This window comes from Meles meles, chromosome 8 (genome assembly GCF_922984935.1).
Source record: "Meles meles chromosome 8, mMelMel3.1 paternal haplotype, whole genome shotgun sequence".
In the NCBI taxonomy this organism is placed as follows: domain Eukaryota; kingdom Metazoa; phylum Chordata; class Mammalia; order Carnivora; family Mustelidae; genus Meles; species Meles meles.
Window position 1 is genome coordinate 59,502,074 of NC_060073.1, and position 14,373 is coordinate 59,516,446.

A 14,373-nucleotide genomic window follows, 5' to 3' on the forward strand; every position below is an offset into this window, starting at 1 on the left:
TGAAGTGAGGGGAATGTTCTGGACTTAGTTGTGATTCTTGCACAGCTTAGTAGATATACTAACCCCCCCTGAATAGTATATGTTATAGTGGTGAATATCATGTTAAGGAAGAATGTAGATTTTTGAGTGAGTTTGATAAGGCTTTGCAAAAAAGGTAACATTTTACTTTTTTTGAGTATATATGGAGAAGTTGGTAGATGTAGGTCAAGACATCCCAAGCAACAGCACACAATTGTGAGAGATCACAAAAAAGATCTAGGAAGATTCATTGTTGCTGAAGTGTGGACAGTCTGTACTGTAAAGAGAAACATAAACTGTGACAAGGTTTTATTATGTTAGACATTGTTGTTTCAAGTGGTTATATAATCCCACATATAATGTTAAGGAAAACAAATATATAACATCCTGCAGATGTTGTAGAAACACAATAAAGGTGCCAACAAATTCAACCTGAAGTCTTATTTTAGTTATATGTCTCTTCTACAAACTTGTAATTTCCTCAGAAATCAGGGAAAATGATTTCATTATTTTTATTGCCAGTACTTAGTGTTTGACTCATGGCAACTATCAGCGTTTACTGAATGCTTGAATAAATGTGAGCTAATACTATTTTTTTTCCCCAGAGTGATTTGGAATGCACAGAAATTGAATATTAATTCATGGGTGCATGTCATTTTACTTTGAAGCTAAAGATTTTTGGTTTAGTTGAAAAATAAACAGAGGTATCTAGCTGGGTAAATGGCAGAGATATTTGAACTCTGTTCCTAAGAATTTTTAAGGCCAAATAATATATTTGAGTTAAGCTGAAGCTTTCTTTGCTTTTGTTTTTCAGAGATTGAAACCAACAAATCCAGCAGCCCAGAAGGCTCTCACTACACCTACTCATTATAAACTAACACCCCGCCCTGCCACCAGAGTTCGACCAAAGGCTTTACAAACAACAGGCACAGCCAAGTCACATCTCTTTGATGGGTTAGATGACGATGAGCCATCCTTAGCCAATGGAGCATTCATGCCCAAGTGAGTTTATTTTTAACATAAATTAAATATTAATTTAAACTATGTACAAGATATATAATTATTTTCCTGAAGGCAGTACAAATGTTAAAAGTTTAGGTTTTTGTTTGTTTAAAGATTTATCTGTTTATGTTAGAGAGAGAAAGAGCATGGCACGCTCGAGTAGGGGAAGGGGCAGGGGGAGAGAGTCTTCAAGCAAACTCCACTTAGCACAGAGCCCAAACTCTGGGGCTTGGCGGGGGGGCGGTGGCTTGACCTGGGGCTCTGTCCCACAACCCATGAGATAATGACCTGAGGCAAAACCAAGAGTCAGACATTTAACCAGCTGAGCCACTCAGGCGCCCCTGTTTTTAATTTGAAAAATAGAGAATATCACAAATAATATAAGTGGCATAATCATTCTCAGGGATGACCATCGTTAACATAAAAATATTTTTATTAATATACTTCTAGTTTTACGTATGCAGGTTTTTTCTTTTATTTTGAGATTTTGGTCTTCACATAATTTTGTTTTAAAGGCACTTTTTTCTTAAAACTTACGTTGGCCAGGGGTGCCTGGGTGGCTCAGTAGGTTAAAGCCTCTGCCTTCAGCTCAGGTCATGATCCCAGGGTCCTGGGATCGAGCCCCGCGTCGGGCTCTCTACTCTGCAGGGAGCCTGCTTCCTCCTCTTTCTCTCTGCCTGCCTCTCTGCCTAGTTGTGATTTCTCTCTGTCAAATAAATAAAAAAAAAAAAAAAAAAAAAAAAAACTTACGTTGGCCAAACCAATTAAAAGGAATATATCTACGTTTTTTTTAATTTTTAAAGATTTTATTTATTTATTTGACTGAGAGAGAGAGATCACAAGTAGGCAGGCAGAGAGAGAGAGGTGGGAGGGAGAAGCAGGCTCCCTGCTGAGCAGAGAGCCCGATGTGGAGCTGGATCCCAGGACTCTGAGATTATGACCTGAGTCAAAGGCAGAGGCTTAACCCACTGAGCCACCCAGGTGCCCCTGTATCTACATATTTTTATATTCCCATACATACAGGTATTGAACCAATAATTATTACACAGGAAAAAGTACATAAAGTATGCAGAAGAGTTATTGGTAAATATTTAAATTATATTTAAATTATGCATTAGAGCAAATATCTCCTAGAGTGTTGATATGTACGCAGGGAAAAAAATGAAGAAAAATATGTGCCAAACTGTTAACAGTGGTTAACATTTGGAGATGCAGTTTCAGATACTTAATTTCTGGGTTATTTTTGTAGTTAAATAGCGAGACATATAAACACACAGGCTTTTTAACAGCAGGTATTTTCTAATCAGAAAAGTACGGTTTTGTTTTTGTAAGCAGCAGAGAAAAAAATGGGAATTCATCATTTGCAGCTCTTACTTATCGATGTTACTAAGTTAAAAATTATGACTCTCTTATTTCCTTAAAAACATAGCGGGAGACACCTAGGTGGCTCAGTCATTTAAGCAGCTGACTCTTGGTTTTGGCTCAGGTCGTGATCTTATGGTCATGGGATCGAGCTCTACATCACATTCTATGCAGAGCCTGTTTTCCTAACCCTCTCACTCATGCTCATTCTCTCTTTAAAAAATAAAATCATACATATATACATGTATGTGTGTGTATGCACACATATGCATATATACATATAGATACACATATGTATATATTTTTGTATATGTATGTACATACACATTTATATTTAGTGGGCACTGCTTCTGAAAAAATGGAAAAGTTTGATTTTATACATTTCTTAGCACATAATTGGATTATTTTGAAGACAGGGACAGTGTATTATTCATGTTTATGTCCCAGTATTTAGTAATTTCTTTGACACAGAAAGGATTAGGGTGGGAGGGTATGCATTTTACTAATAATACCACCTGTATCCCCTTCCTGGCTTCCGCTTGTGTTCTTCCTCTCAATGGTCTTTGCTTAATAGATCAGAACTGTAGAGAGTTCATCTCTCCTTCCTTGATTCTTTAATTGGCTTGCAGGAATTCTATACTTTTCTAGTTTTCTACCTGCTGTATTGGTGATTTCTTCTGTCTCCTGGTTCCTCTTCGCAGCCTTTTAAACTGGAATGCCCCTGAGCTTAGTTTTTGGGGTTTTTTGTTTTAAGATTTTATTTATTTATTTGACAGACACAGTGAGAGAGGGAACACAAGCAGGGGGAGTTGGACAGGGAGAAGCAGGCTTACTGCTGAGCAGGGAGCCCGCCTGATGCAGGGCTCAGTCCCAGGACCCCAGGATCATTACCTGAGCCAAAGGAGATGCTTAATGACTGAGCTACCCAGGCACCCTGACCCTGAGCTTAGTTTTGATCACATTTTCTTTACTGTCTCCCAGAGTGATTTATTTAGTTTCATAGCTTTATATATCATATGTAGTCTGATGATTTTTAACTTTTCATCTCCACCCAAACTTCTCTCCCATACTCCAGATTTTTATATCCAACTTTACCCAACATCTCCACTTGGGTGTCTAAAAGACATTTATTTCAAAATTAACATGGCCAACACTGAACTCCTCATCTTCTACTTTAAACCTGTTCTGTCCAGTCTTCCGTATCTCAGATAATTGCGTTTCAGTCATTCTCATTGTTCAGGCCAAAAACTTTGGAATCATCCTTGACTTCTTTCATACATCCCACATCTGAAGCATCAGCAAATCTTCTTTATTGAACCTTCAAAAATTACCTGGTATCTGACCAATTTACCACTTTCACTGCTACTAACTACCCTGATTCAAGCCATCATCATCTCTTTTCTTTTTCTTTTTTTCCCCAAGATTTATTTTTAATTAATCTCTATACCCAACATAGAGCTTGAACTCACAACCTTGAGATCAAGACTTTCATGCTCCACCATCAGTTGAGCTAGCCAGGTGCACCTCAAAGCCTTCATCATCTCTTGACGAATTAAAATATTCTGATCTTCCGGCTTTACCCTTACCCCTTTGCACTCTTTCCCAAATATAGCTAGTACAGTGATCTGTTTGAATTATAAGTCATATTGTGTCACTCTTCTGTCCAAAGCCCTTTGGTGGTTCATATTTTACTCAGAGTAAAAGCCAAATTCCTTATAGTGGAATGTAAAGTGCTGTAAGATCTAATCTTCCATTACCTCTTTGAAGACATCTACTACTCTCTCTGTTGTTTATCCATTCTAATTTTAGTGTTTCTTTGCCACTGTTAGGACAGGAAAGGCATGCTATTGCCTTTCAGTCTTTGTCATACTTGTTCTCTTTGCCTTGAAACACTTCTCCACATAAACGCATATAGTTAACCTTATATGTTTACATATATATCTGTTTACTCACATACCCTCTCAACTAAGACTACTCTGACCAGTCTATTTAAAATTGTATCCATCTTTTCTTTTGTCAGTATTCCTCACGTTCTAATCGTCTTTTCTTTTTTTTCCTCATACCTTCTAATATATAATTTATTTTTTTATATTTGTATTTTTGGTCTGTTTTTCCCTCATGAACATAAGCTCTACATACACAGGTATATTTGCCCCACATTGGGTGCAGAGATTACTTAAAAATAAATCTTGTGAAAAAAAGAAAAAGAAAAAAAATTCATCTTAGGAGGCATAAAAGGAGCTAAATAAGAGTATAGAATCCCAGTTATAGGAGTGAGGGGCTCCCTCCCTATAAGAGACGGGGATCATCTAAGCCAAGGGATAAGAGGAGATAGAGATTGTAAAGGTCTTTGCAGTTTATGCTGTCACATTTCCGTGACTGGGTTGTTAGAATCTAGAATTTACTCTTAACTGTATTTATCTGTCTAAAGGAAATGGCGTATGCCCCTATTCACTTCCTAACCAAGCCTTGGGCTGTTGCTGTATAACTCTGTAAACAGTTGGCCATATAATACCACAGAGGGTAAAGGATTCATGAAGGACTTTATAAGTATGGCCACCCCTAGAACATTATTATGTTTGCTCTGAAAGATGAATATGGTACATTGACATTGTGAGAACTTCATTGCTGTCATGTCTTTTACCTTTTCATACTAGTCAAAAGAAAGTTACTATAGAGCAAGCCAATAATTTTACTTATTCTGAATGGTAAATTTGGAAAATATTCTTTAATTCATCTGTTCATTTCTTCATTCAACAAACATTTATCAAGTAACTACTAAGTGCCAAGTGTGGTAGGCATTGGGAATGCAGCTTTGAATGAGACACACTCCTCCGTCGCTGAATTCACAGTCTGTGAGAGGAGAGAGCTGTTGACAGTAATCACAAGTGAGACTAGTGACAGAAAGGAGTAGTAGAGATTCCTACTGTAGGGGAGACTAATAGAGAGAATGATGAAGAAAAGCTATTCTGAGGATGTGTTATTTAAACTGAAGAGGGGCACCTGGCTGGCTCAGTCGGTCAAGCATGTGACTTTGGATCTCTGGGTTGTGAGTTCAAGCCCTACACTGAGCACAGAGACTACTTTAAAAATAAATAAATAGGGGTGCCTGGGTGGTTCATTTGGTTAAATAACTGCCTTCATGTCAGGTCATGATTCTGGAGTCCCAGGATCCAGTCCCACATAGGGCTCCCTGCTTGGCGGGGAGTCTGCCTCTCCCTCTGGCCACTCCCCTCTCATGCTCACTCTCTCTCTCTCTCTCAAATAAATAAATAAAATCTTTAAATAAATGAAGGACTGTAAGGCAAAGGGAATATTTTACTATGTTTCTTGTTTTAAATATGCCTGTGGTTTTTGTTTTGTTTTGTTTTTAAAGATTTTATTTATTAGGGCACCTGGGTGGCTCAGTGGGTTAAAGCCTCTGCCTTCAGCTCAGGTCATGATCCCAGGGTTCTGGGATCAAGCCCCTCATTGGGCTCTCTGCTCAGCAGGGAGCCTGCTTCCTCCCCACCCCGCCCCTGGCCTGCCTCTCTGCCTACTTGTGATCTCTGTCTGTCAAATAAATAAATAAAATCTTAAAAAAAAAAAAAAAAAAAAAAAAGATTTTATTTATTTGACCCCCAACCCTGGTTCCAGTGCTTATGCCCATTGGAGCCAGTGTTTTTTATGACTGCCAAGTTGTCCCATCTCTGGCTGGTGGAGGCCCTTTTAAGTTGCTCTTAAGTTCTTTCCACACAGGCTGTGATAGAGTTTGGTAACTTAATTGCTTGTTAGGATTCACTGTGTAAAATTTTGTCCAGAATTTTTTGCCATTGTGTTCATCACTTAGATTGACCTGACTGTTCCTTTCTTACCTGGTTTTGGTATGAAGTTAATGCTGACCTTATAAATAAATTGGGGAGTATTTTCTCTATTTTCTGGAAGAATTCATGTAAGATAGACCTTTTTTGTTTTTTGGTTTTTGTTTTCAATAAATGTAGGGTACAAGTGAAGATATGTGGTTCTGAAGTCATATTTGTAGTAAGGCTTGTTCTTGGTTTTGATTTTTTCTTAATTATTAATTTATATAAAAGTCATAGGGCTATTAAGCTTATTTTTAATTTTTTTTAAAGATTTTATTTATTTGACAGAGATCACAAGTAGGCAGAGAGGCAGGCAGAGAGGGAGGGGGGGAAGCAGGCCTCCCGCTGAGCAGAGAGCCCGAATGCAGCTCTCAATCCCAGGACCCTGGGATCACTACCTGAGCCGAAGGCAGAGGCTTCGACCCACTGAGCCACACAGGCGCCCCTTAAACTTTTTAATTTTTGTGTTAACTTTGGCAAGTATTACTCTTACATTGTTGAACTAACCAGAATTTTGAATTTATTGGAGTAAAGTTGTTAAAAAGTATCCTTACTGTCTTTTTCATTTCAGTAGACTCTGTGGAGTTACTTCCATTTTTGTTTCTGACAAGGGTTTTGTTTTTTTTTTGGTTTTTTTTTTTTTTTTTTTTTTCATTTAATTTCATTTTATCTTTAGTGCCTTCCTTTCCCACTCCCCATTTTTGGTGTTTAATTTTCTGTCCTTTTTCTAAGTGGATGTGTAGTTCTTTGATTTTCAGCTTTCCTTCTTTCCAGATATATGCATTTGAAGATATAAATTTTTGGGGCTCCTGGGTGGCTCAGTCATTAAGCATCTGCCTTCAGCTAGCTGAGGTCATGATCCCAGAGTCCTGGGATCGAGCCCCGCATCAGGCTCCCTGCTCTGCTGGAAGCCTGCTTCTCCCTCTCCCACTCCCCCTGCTTCTGTTCCTTCCCTTGCTGTGTCTCTCTCTGTCAAATAAATAAATAAAGCCTTTTTAAAAAAATAAATAAAAATTTAAAAAAATAAAGATATAAATTTTCCTTCAGTTCAGCTGTATTTGTGTTCCCTAAGTTTTGACATGGAGTATTCTTACCATTCAGATAATGATTATATATGCTAATAAAATTCTTTCTGATTTTTTTCGTGGCTGGGGATATTGAGCCTTGAGTTATGTAAGAGTGTAAATTCCTAACAGAGATTTTTAAGTGATTATTTTGTAAATGAGTTCTAGTTTATGTGCAAAAAGTATTCCAGGTGATTTTGAGTCTTTGGAATTTGTGGCTCGCTTTAATGCCCCAATATATGGCTAGTTGTCATAAATAATCCATATGCACTTTAAAGAATATGTGTTTTATAGTTGTTGGGTATGGTGATCTTGAATTAGACCAAACTTGGTAATCGTTTATGTCCTCTGTATTCATACTGATTTTTTTCCCTTTTTTTTTTTTAGTTTGTATATTTTGGTTGGTTTATTTCCTTAAATTCTATATCATAAAAAAAGAACACATTTACAGTTTTCCTAAATTTATCCATCTTTTTAAAAAGATTTTATTTATTTATTTGAGAGAGAGAGAGAGAAGCACGCACAAGACGTTGGAGGGGTTGGTCAGAGGGAGAACCAGAATCCCCACTGAGCTGGGAGCTCGATACTGGGACTCTGGGATCATGACCTGAGCTGAAGGCAGATGCTTAACTGATTGAGCCACCCAGGCACCCCTAAATTTATCCATTTTAATATTTAACAGCCTTTACAAATGTGTGTCTGATTTTATATTGTATTTTATATAAGGTTCTTTTTTACTTCATAATTCTTATTGTGACAAAATGGTTAAAGTGATAAATTTTATGTTGAGTATACAATTCAGTGGCATTAAGTACATTTACAGTATTGTGTAACTATCACTACCATTTCCAGAAATTTTTCACTATCCCAAATGGAAAAAATGCACCTGTTATGCAATAATTCTCTATTTTCTCCTTTTAGTCCCTATTAACCTCTGTGTGGCTTTCTGTCAGCATGAATTTGTCTATTTTAGATATTATAAGGGGAGTCATACAAAGTACATTGTTTTCATATCTGCATTATTTTACTTGGCATGATGTTCTTAATATTTATAATGTGGTAGAATGTATCAAAACTTCATTTCTTGGGGCACTGGGATGGCTCAGTTGGTTAAGCATCTGTCTGCCTTTGGCTCAGGTCATGATCCTGGGATCCTGGGCCCTGCTCAGCAGGGAATCTGCTTCTCCCTCTCCCTTTGCCCTTTCCCTGCTTATGCTCTCTTACACATGCTCTTCTCTCTATCACTCTCAAATAAATAAATAAATTTTTTTTTTTAAACTTCATTTCTTGGGGTTCCTGGGTGGCTCAGGCACTAAGCATCTGCCTTCAGCTCAGGTCATGATCCCAGGATTTTGGGATTGAGCCCCACCCTGGACTCCCTGCTCAGCAGGAAGCCTACTTCTTACTCTCCCATTCCCCCTGCTTGTGTTCCTTCTCTTGCTGTATCTCTCTGTCAAATAAATAAATAAAATGTTAAAAAAACAAAAAACCCAGAAACAAAACTTCATTTTTTTTCTTTTTTTTTTTTAAAAGATTTTATTTCCAGTTATTTATTTGACAGAGAGAGAGGTCACAAGTAGGCAGAGAGGCAGGCAGAGAGAGAGAGGAGGAAACAGGCTCCCTGCTAAGCAGAGAGCCCGATGAGGGGCTCGATCCCAGGACTCCAGGATCATGACCTGAGCCGAAGGCAGAGGCCTAACCCACTGAGCCACCCAGGCGCCCCAAAACTTCATTTCTTTTTAAGACAGAATAATATTCCATTGTTTGGACAAGCCAAAACTACATTTGGTTTGTCCATTCATCTGTTGTTGGACATTTGGGTTGTTTTCACCTTTTAGCTATGTGAATAGTGCTATTATGAACCTTGGTATACAAGTATCTGTTTGCCTGTTTTCAATTATTTTGAGTATATATTTAGAATTGGAATTGTTTGATCATACATTAACTCTGTATTTAACCTTTTGGGGAGCTCTCAACTCCCCAACTCAACTCTCAACTCTTTAACAGCTCCACTATTTTGCATTCCCAAGAGCAGTGCATGTTTCCGTGTTCTCCATTTTCTTGTCAGCACTTAGTATTTTCTGTTTTGTTTATAATAGCCATCCTAGTGGGTGTGAAGTGGTATTTCAGGCTTATAATTTACATTTCCTTTACGACTAATAATGTTGAATATCTTACCATTTGCATATTGGCCATTTATCTTCTTTGAAGAAATACATTGTCCCCTTTTGTGTCTTTTTAAAATTAATTTTATGTTAGTTATTACATTTTAAAAATCATTTATGCCAATAATTAGAGCTCAAAGATGATAATACTGACTTCCAGAGATTTCTTTTTCTTTTTAGCTTTTGTTTATTCTTTTTTTGACAGAGAGAGAGAGCATGAGCTGGGGGAAGGGGCAGAGAGAGAGGGAGAAGCAGGCTCCCTGCTTATCAAGAAGCTGGATGCTGAACTGGATCCCAGGACCTTGGGATCATGACTTGAGCTGAAGGCAAACCCTTAACTGACTGAGCCACCAGATGCCCCTGTAGTTTGTTTTTTTAAAGAGGGAATAGAGCACATTAATTAATCCAAGGAGTTTTTAAGTGGAGATTGAATAAGATAAGATCCCCTCTACGGTTCTTCTACTCGAAGCATGTTTAAGATAGAGAGAGGTTCTTGCCTTAAGTAAACCTGCTGTACATACCTGTGAAGTTTGAAGATATTTGTGACTATTTGCATCACTGAATGTCAGGGTTTTTTGCTCCTGTTTCTTATCATCCTTAAAAAGAAATCTTACTCAAACTGCAAGTGTCTCTTTCCTGTTGTCTTCAAGGCAGCACTCCAAGTTCTGTGATGAGACGGTCATGAATCCTGACTGTCAAGAAAGAAAGAAAATGTTTAAAGAGAAGATATTTAGAGAAGTAATTGAAATATAAGACATAATATGATGGGTTAACTAAGTGTCTGGGTAGAATGCTGAGGATTCAGAGAAGGAGGACTGTTTTCAAGGAGATTTCCTACTTTGTTTTAAGTGCTTCACTTACTCTTCCAAATACCAGAATGTAATATATTTGAGATCTTATATTCTGGTTATGTACTAAACATTGTGAGTTGAACTTGTTAGCTCATTTTTAGATATGTAAGAGCTGAACAAGAATGCTCTTTTTGACTAGTTTTTAAGGTAATGTTAGTTATGTAATTATGTGTGCCTGAATTTTTTTTTTTTTTTCTTTTGGTCTCTTTTTAGGAAGAGCATTAAGAAGTTGGTTTTGAAAAACCTTAACAATAGCAATCTCTTCTCTCCTGTTAATCGTGACTCGGAAGATCTGGCTTCACCATCTGATTATCCAGAAAATGGGGAGAGGTAAACCGAATTTTGTTTAGGTTATTTCTAGTAGAGCACCCTTTTCTCATTTTGAAGAGATTCTGAGCTTGGAATTTATTCATTCTATGAAAATTTATGAAGATTGGTGAATGTGGCATATTATTATAGCATATGAGCACCTAGAAATTAAGTCATGTTTTTGCTTTTTGGGTACTTTAGATCTTAAAATTATAGGAGATCTTCTGATTCAATTTATGTAATTATTTTAATATTCATGTGTCATTTTGGACAGGATTCTCATACATTTGACACCCCTGACACCGCCCCCCTTTAAAATAAGGGATGTCTTATTTGTGGTAATGACACATAGTCATTGTAACCACACCAAAAAAATAAAAAAATATATATAAGTATATAAAGGAGGAAATAGAAATATGCACAATAATCATTAATAGTTTGATATATATTCTTACAGTTTAGAAATGTATTTATATAGATACATTGTAGAGACTAGGCATGAATGATATATTTTATAGCCTGCTTATTTCCACTTACTTTATTATAAATGTCTTTCTGTATCAATATGAATGTATCTGCCTCCATTTTTTAATGACTCTGATAGCCATCTTTGTGAATATTTGCTAATTAGTTCCCCATTGGAGGACAGTTTAGATTATTTTGGTATTCTTTGTCTTCAAAATAATGCTTCAGTGAAAAATTGTATATACATCCTTGTACTCCTGTTTTTGTTTGGTTGTTTGTTTTTCTTTGGATAAAATTCTCATTTGATTTTTCATTAATGAAGCATTTTCTAATACCTTGCTTAGATTAAAAATCTAAACTTTTTAGTTCTTTGTTTGAAATTCACTGCTCTTCTTTGACCTTATATAGTAGAGTGCCTTTTTCTTTTTTCTTTTTTTTAAAGATTTTATTTACTTATTTGATAGAGAAAGAGCACAAGTAGGCAGAGCAGCAGGCAGAGGGAGAAGGAGAAGCATACTCCCCACTGAGCAGGGAGCCCAACTTGGGGCTTGATCCCAAGACCCTGGGATCGTCACCTGATCCAAAGGCATACGCTTAACTAAATGAGCCACCGAGGCACCACTCTTTTTCTTTTTTTCTTTCTTTCTTTTTTTTTTTTTTTTTGACTAAAAATGGGGATGCTCAGAGGTGCCTGGTTGGCTCAGTGGGTTAATAAGCCTCTGCCTTCGGCTTGGGTCATGGTCTCAGGGTCCTGGGATCGGGCTCTCTGCTCAGTGGGGAGCCTGTTTCCTTCTCTCTCTCTCTCTCTCTGCCTACTTATGATCTCTGTCTATCAGATAAATAAATAAAAGTCTATTTTAAAAAATTGGGATGCTCAGGTTCATTCATTCATGAAAATAGCTCAGTTGTAATCTGATCATGAAAATAGATGGTGTAACTTGCAGCCATATTTCCTGTGTTAAAATCCCAATTCTAGCTCTCAGAGTTTTTTGAGTTTGGGCAAGTTATTTTATTTTTCTCTGTCAGTCTAAATAACTTTTTAATATGTAGAATTACTCAGTAAAGTTTCAGTGACAGTTGGCTATTATCATTGTTATAAAGGTAGCCCTTTAGATATCATTTGTTTCTTCTTTTCAGATTCAGTTTCCTGAGCAAACCTGTTGATGAGAACCATCAGCAGGATGGAGATGATGATTCTCTTGTGTCACGTTTTTATACTAATCCTATTGCCAAACCCATTCCTCAAACCCCGGAGACTGCTGGAAATAAACACAACAGTAGCAGCAGTGTGGATGATACCATTGTTGCATTAAACATGCGTGCTGCCTTGAGAAATGGGCTGGAAGGAAGCAGTGAAGAGACCTCTTTTCATGAGGAGTCACTGCAGGATGACCGAGAAGAAATAGAAAATAATACTTACCATATGCATCCGGCAGGTCAGATTCAGATTGCTGCATGGGTAATCTTTTACCAGTCATTTGAGACCTCTTCTCTCAGGTTTTCAATTTAGTGGAAGTCAGCCATCTGAACTTTTAATTAAATGTTTTTATTACATTTTATAGACATTGACATTTAAACACTTCGACTTATGTTTTGTTTGGTTCTTAATTCACATACTTTTTTTTACCTTTGGAGTAGTTAAAATTCATGTCATTAATTATCCTAGTATAGTTTAGAGATCCCAAATTTTATAGCCAAAGAGACTGTCCTTATACTTTCCCTAGCTTTATAAACTCAGATAGTTTGTTTACTAGGTTTTTTTTTTTAAGATACTATTTATTTGACAGCAAAAGAGGGAGAGAGCACAAGTAGGCAGAACAGCAGGGAGAGGAGAAGCAGGCTCCCCAGTGAGCAGAGAACCCGATTCAAGGCTCAGTCCTAGGACTCCTGATCACAGCATGAGCCAAAGGCAGACACTTAACTGCCTGAGCCTCCCTGGCACCCTGCTTACTGGTTTTTAATTAAAGTAATAGTGATAGTTATCGTGTAAGGTTTCTGAGGTTTGAATTAGATTAGTATATAAACCATAATGCCTGAAGTATATAGGCATTCAGATGGTATAGGTTGCTATGGTTAATTATCACCTCAGTTCTGTGCTTTTCTTTTTATTCCTGCAACAGTGAACTGATCATTTTTTCCCCAACAAATCCATGAAACAAATAATACAAACTACAAGATTACAGTGTCTCTGTTGGTTACTTAAAGCTTGCCTTTTTTTCTGTTTTATTTATTTATCTATTTATTTTTAAAGATTTAAATAATTTATTTATTTGACAGAGAGATCACAAGTAGGCAGAGAGGCAGGCAGAAAGAGAGGAGGAAGCAGGCTCCCCGCTGAACAGAGAGCCCGATGTGGGGCTCCATCCCAGGACCCTGGGATCATGACCCAAGCTGAAGGCAGAACACTGAGCCACCCAGGCGCCCCTTTATGTATTTATTTTTAAATATTTTATTTTTAAGTAATCTCTATATTCAGCGTGGGGCTCGAACTTACAACCCAAGATCAAGAGTCATGTGCTCCCCTGACTGAGCCAGCCAGACACCCAACTTGCCCATTTTTTCTGTGTTGATATATATCACATTTGGGTTTTGATGAATGTTGTCACATTCCTTTTTTTCCTTTTAAATTGAGATACAATTTACATGTAGTGAAGTGCAGAGATCTTAAGTGTTTATTTCAATGAATTTGACAAAGATACTTGGTATGTATAATGGAAACTGGAAAAGTTTTTTGTGTCCCCATCCCCAGAAGTCAACCACAGTCTGGTTTCTTTCACATAGACTAGTTTTACCTGTTCTTGAACTTTATATAAATGGAATCATACTCTCTGTACTCTTTTTAGCTCTTTATTTTTTATTTCATCCATGATATATCAACAGTTCATTCTCTTTTATTGCTGAGTGGTACTCAGTTATTATACATATGCCACACTTGGTTTATCTGTTCTCTGTTGGTGAACATTCAGATTGTTTTATAGTTACTCTTTAAGTGTCTATGAAATTTTTCTGTATCTGATTATATTCTTGCCTACATATATATTTTCTGGTCACTTGGTACCCTGAGGAAACAAGTGTATATTTTCACATTAAGAATCCAAGTATAGGGGCGCCTGGGTGGTTCAGTGGGTTAAAGCCTCTGCCTTCGGCTCAGGTCGTGATCCCAGGGTCCTGGGATTGAGCCCCACATCGGGCTCTCTGCTCCGCGGGGAGCCTGCTTCCTCCTCTCTCTCTGCCTGCCTCTCTGCCTAGCTGTGATTTCTCTCTGTCAAATTAATAAAATATTAAAAAAAAAAAA

The 14,373-nt window shown here is 37.3% G+C and overlaps 1 protein-coding gene across 8 annotated transcripts in view; it reads left to right on the forward strand.

The window, feature by feature from the left end:
* NUP98 (nucleoporin 98 and 96 precursor) overlaps nt 1-14,373 on the forward strand; it is a 124,505-nt gene that overhangs the window by 62,416 nt on the left and 47,716 nt on the right. For all 8 annotated transcript variants that reach the window (XM_046014928.1, XM_046014929.1, XM_046014921.1 and 5 more), the window contains 3 exons: nt 833-1,020; nt 10,518-10,634; nt 12,216-12,514. In XM_046014928.1, coding sequence (XP_045870884.1) covers nt 833-1,020; nt 10,518-10,634; nt 12,216-12,514 — 604 coding nt within the window. The remainder of the gene's footprint in view (nt 1-832; nt 1,021-10,517; nt 10,635-12,215; nt 12,515-14,373) is intronic.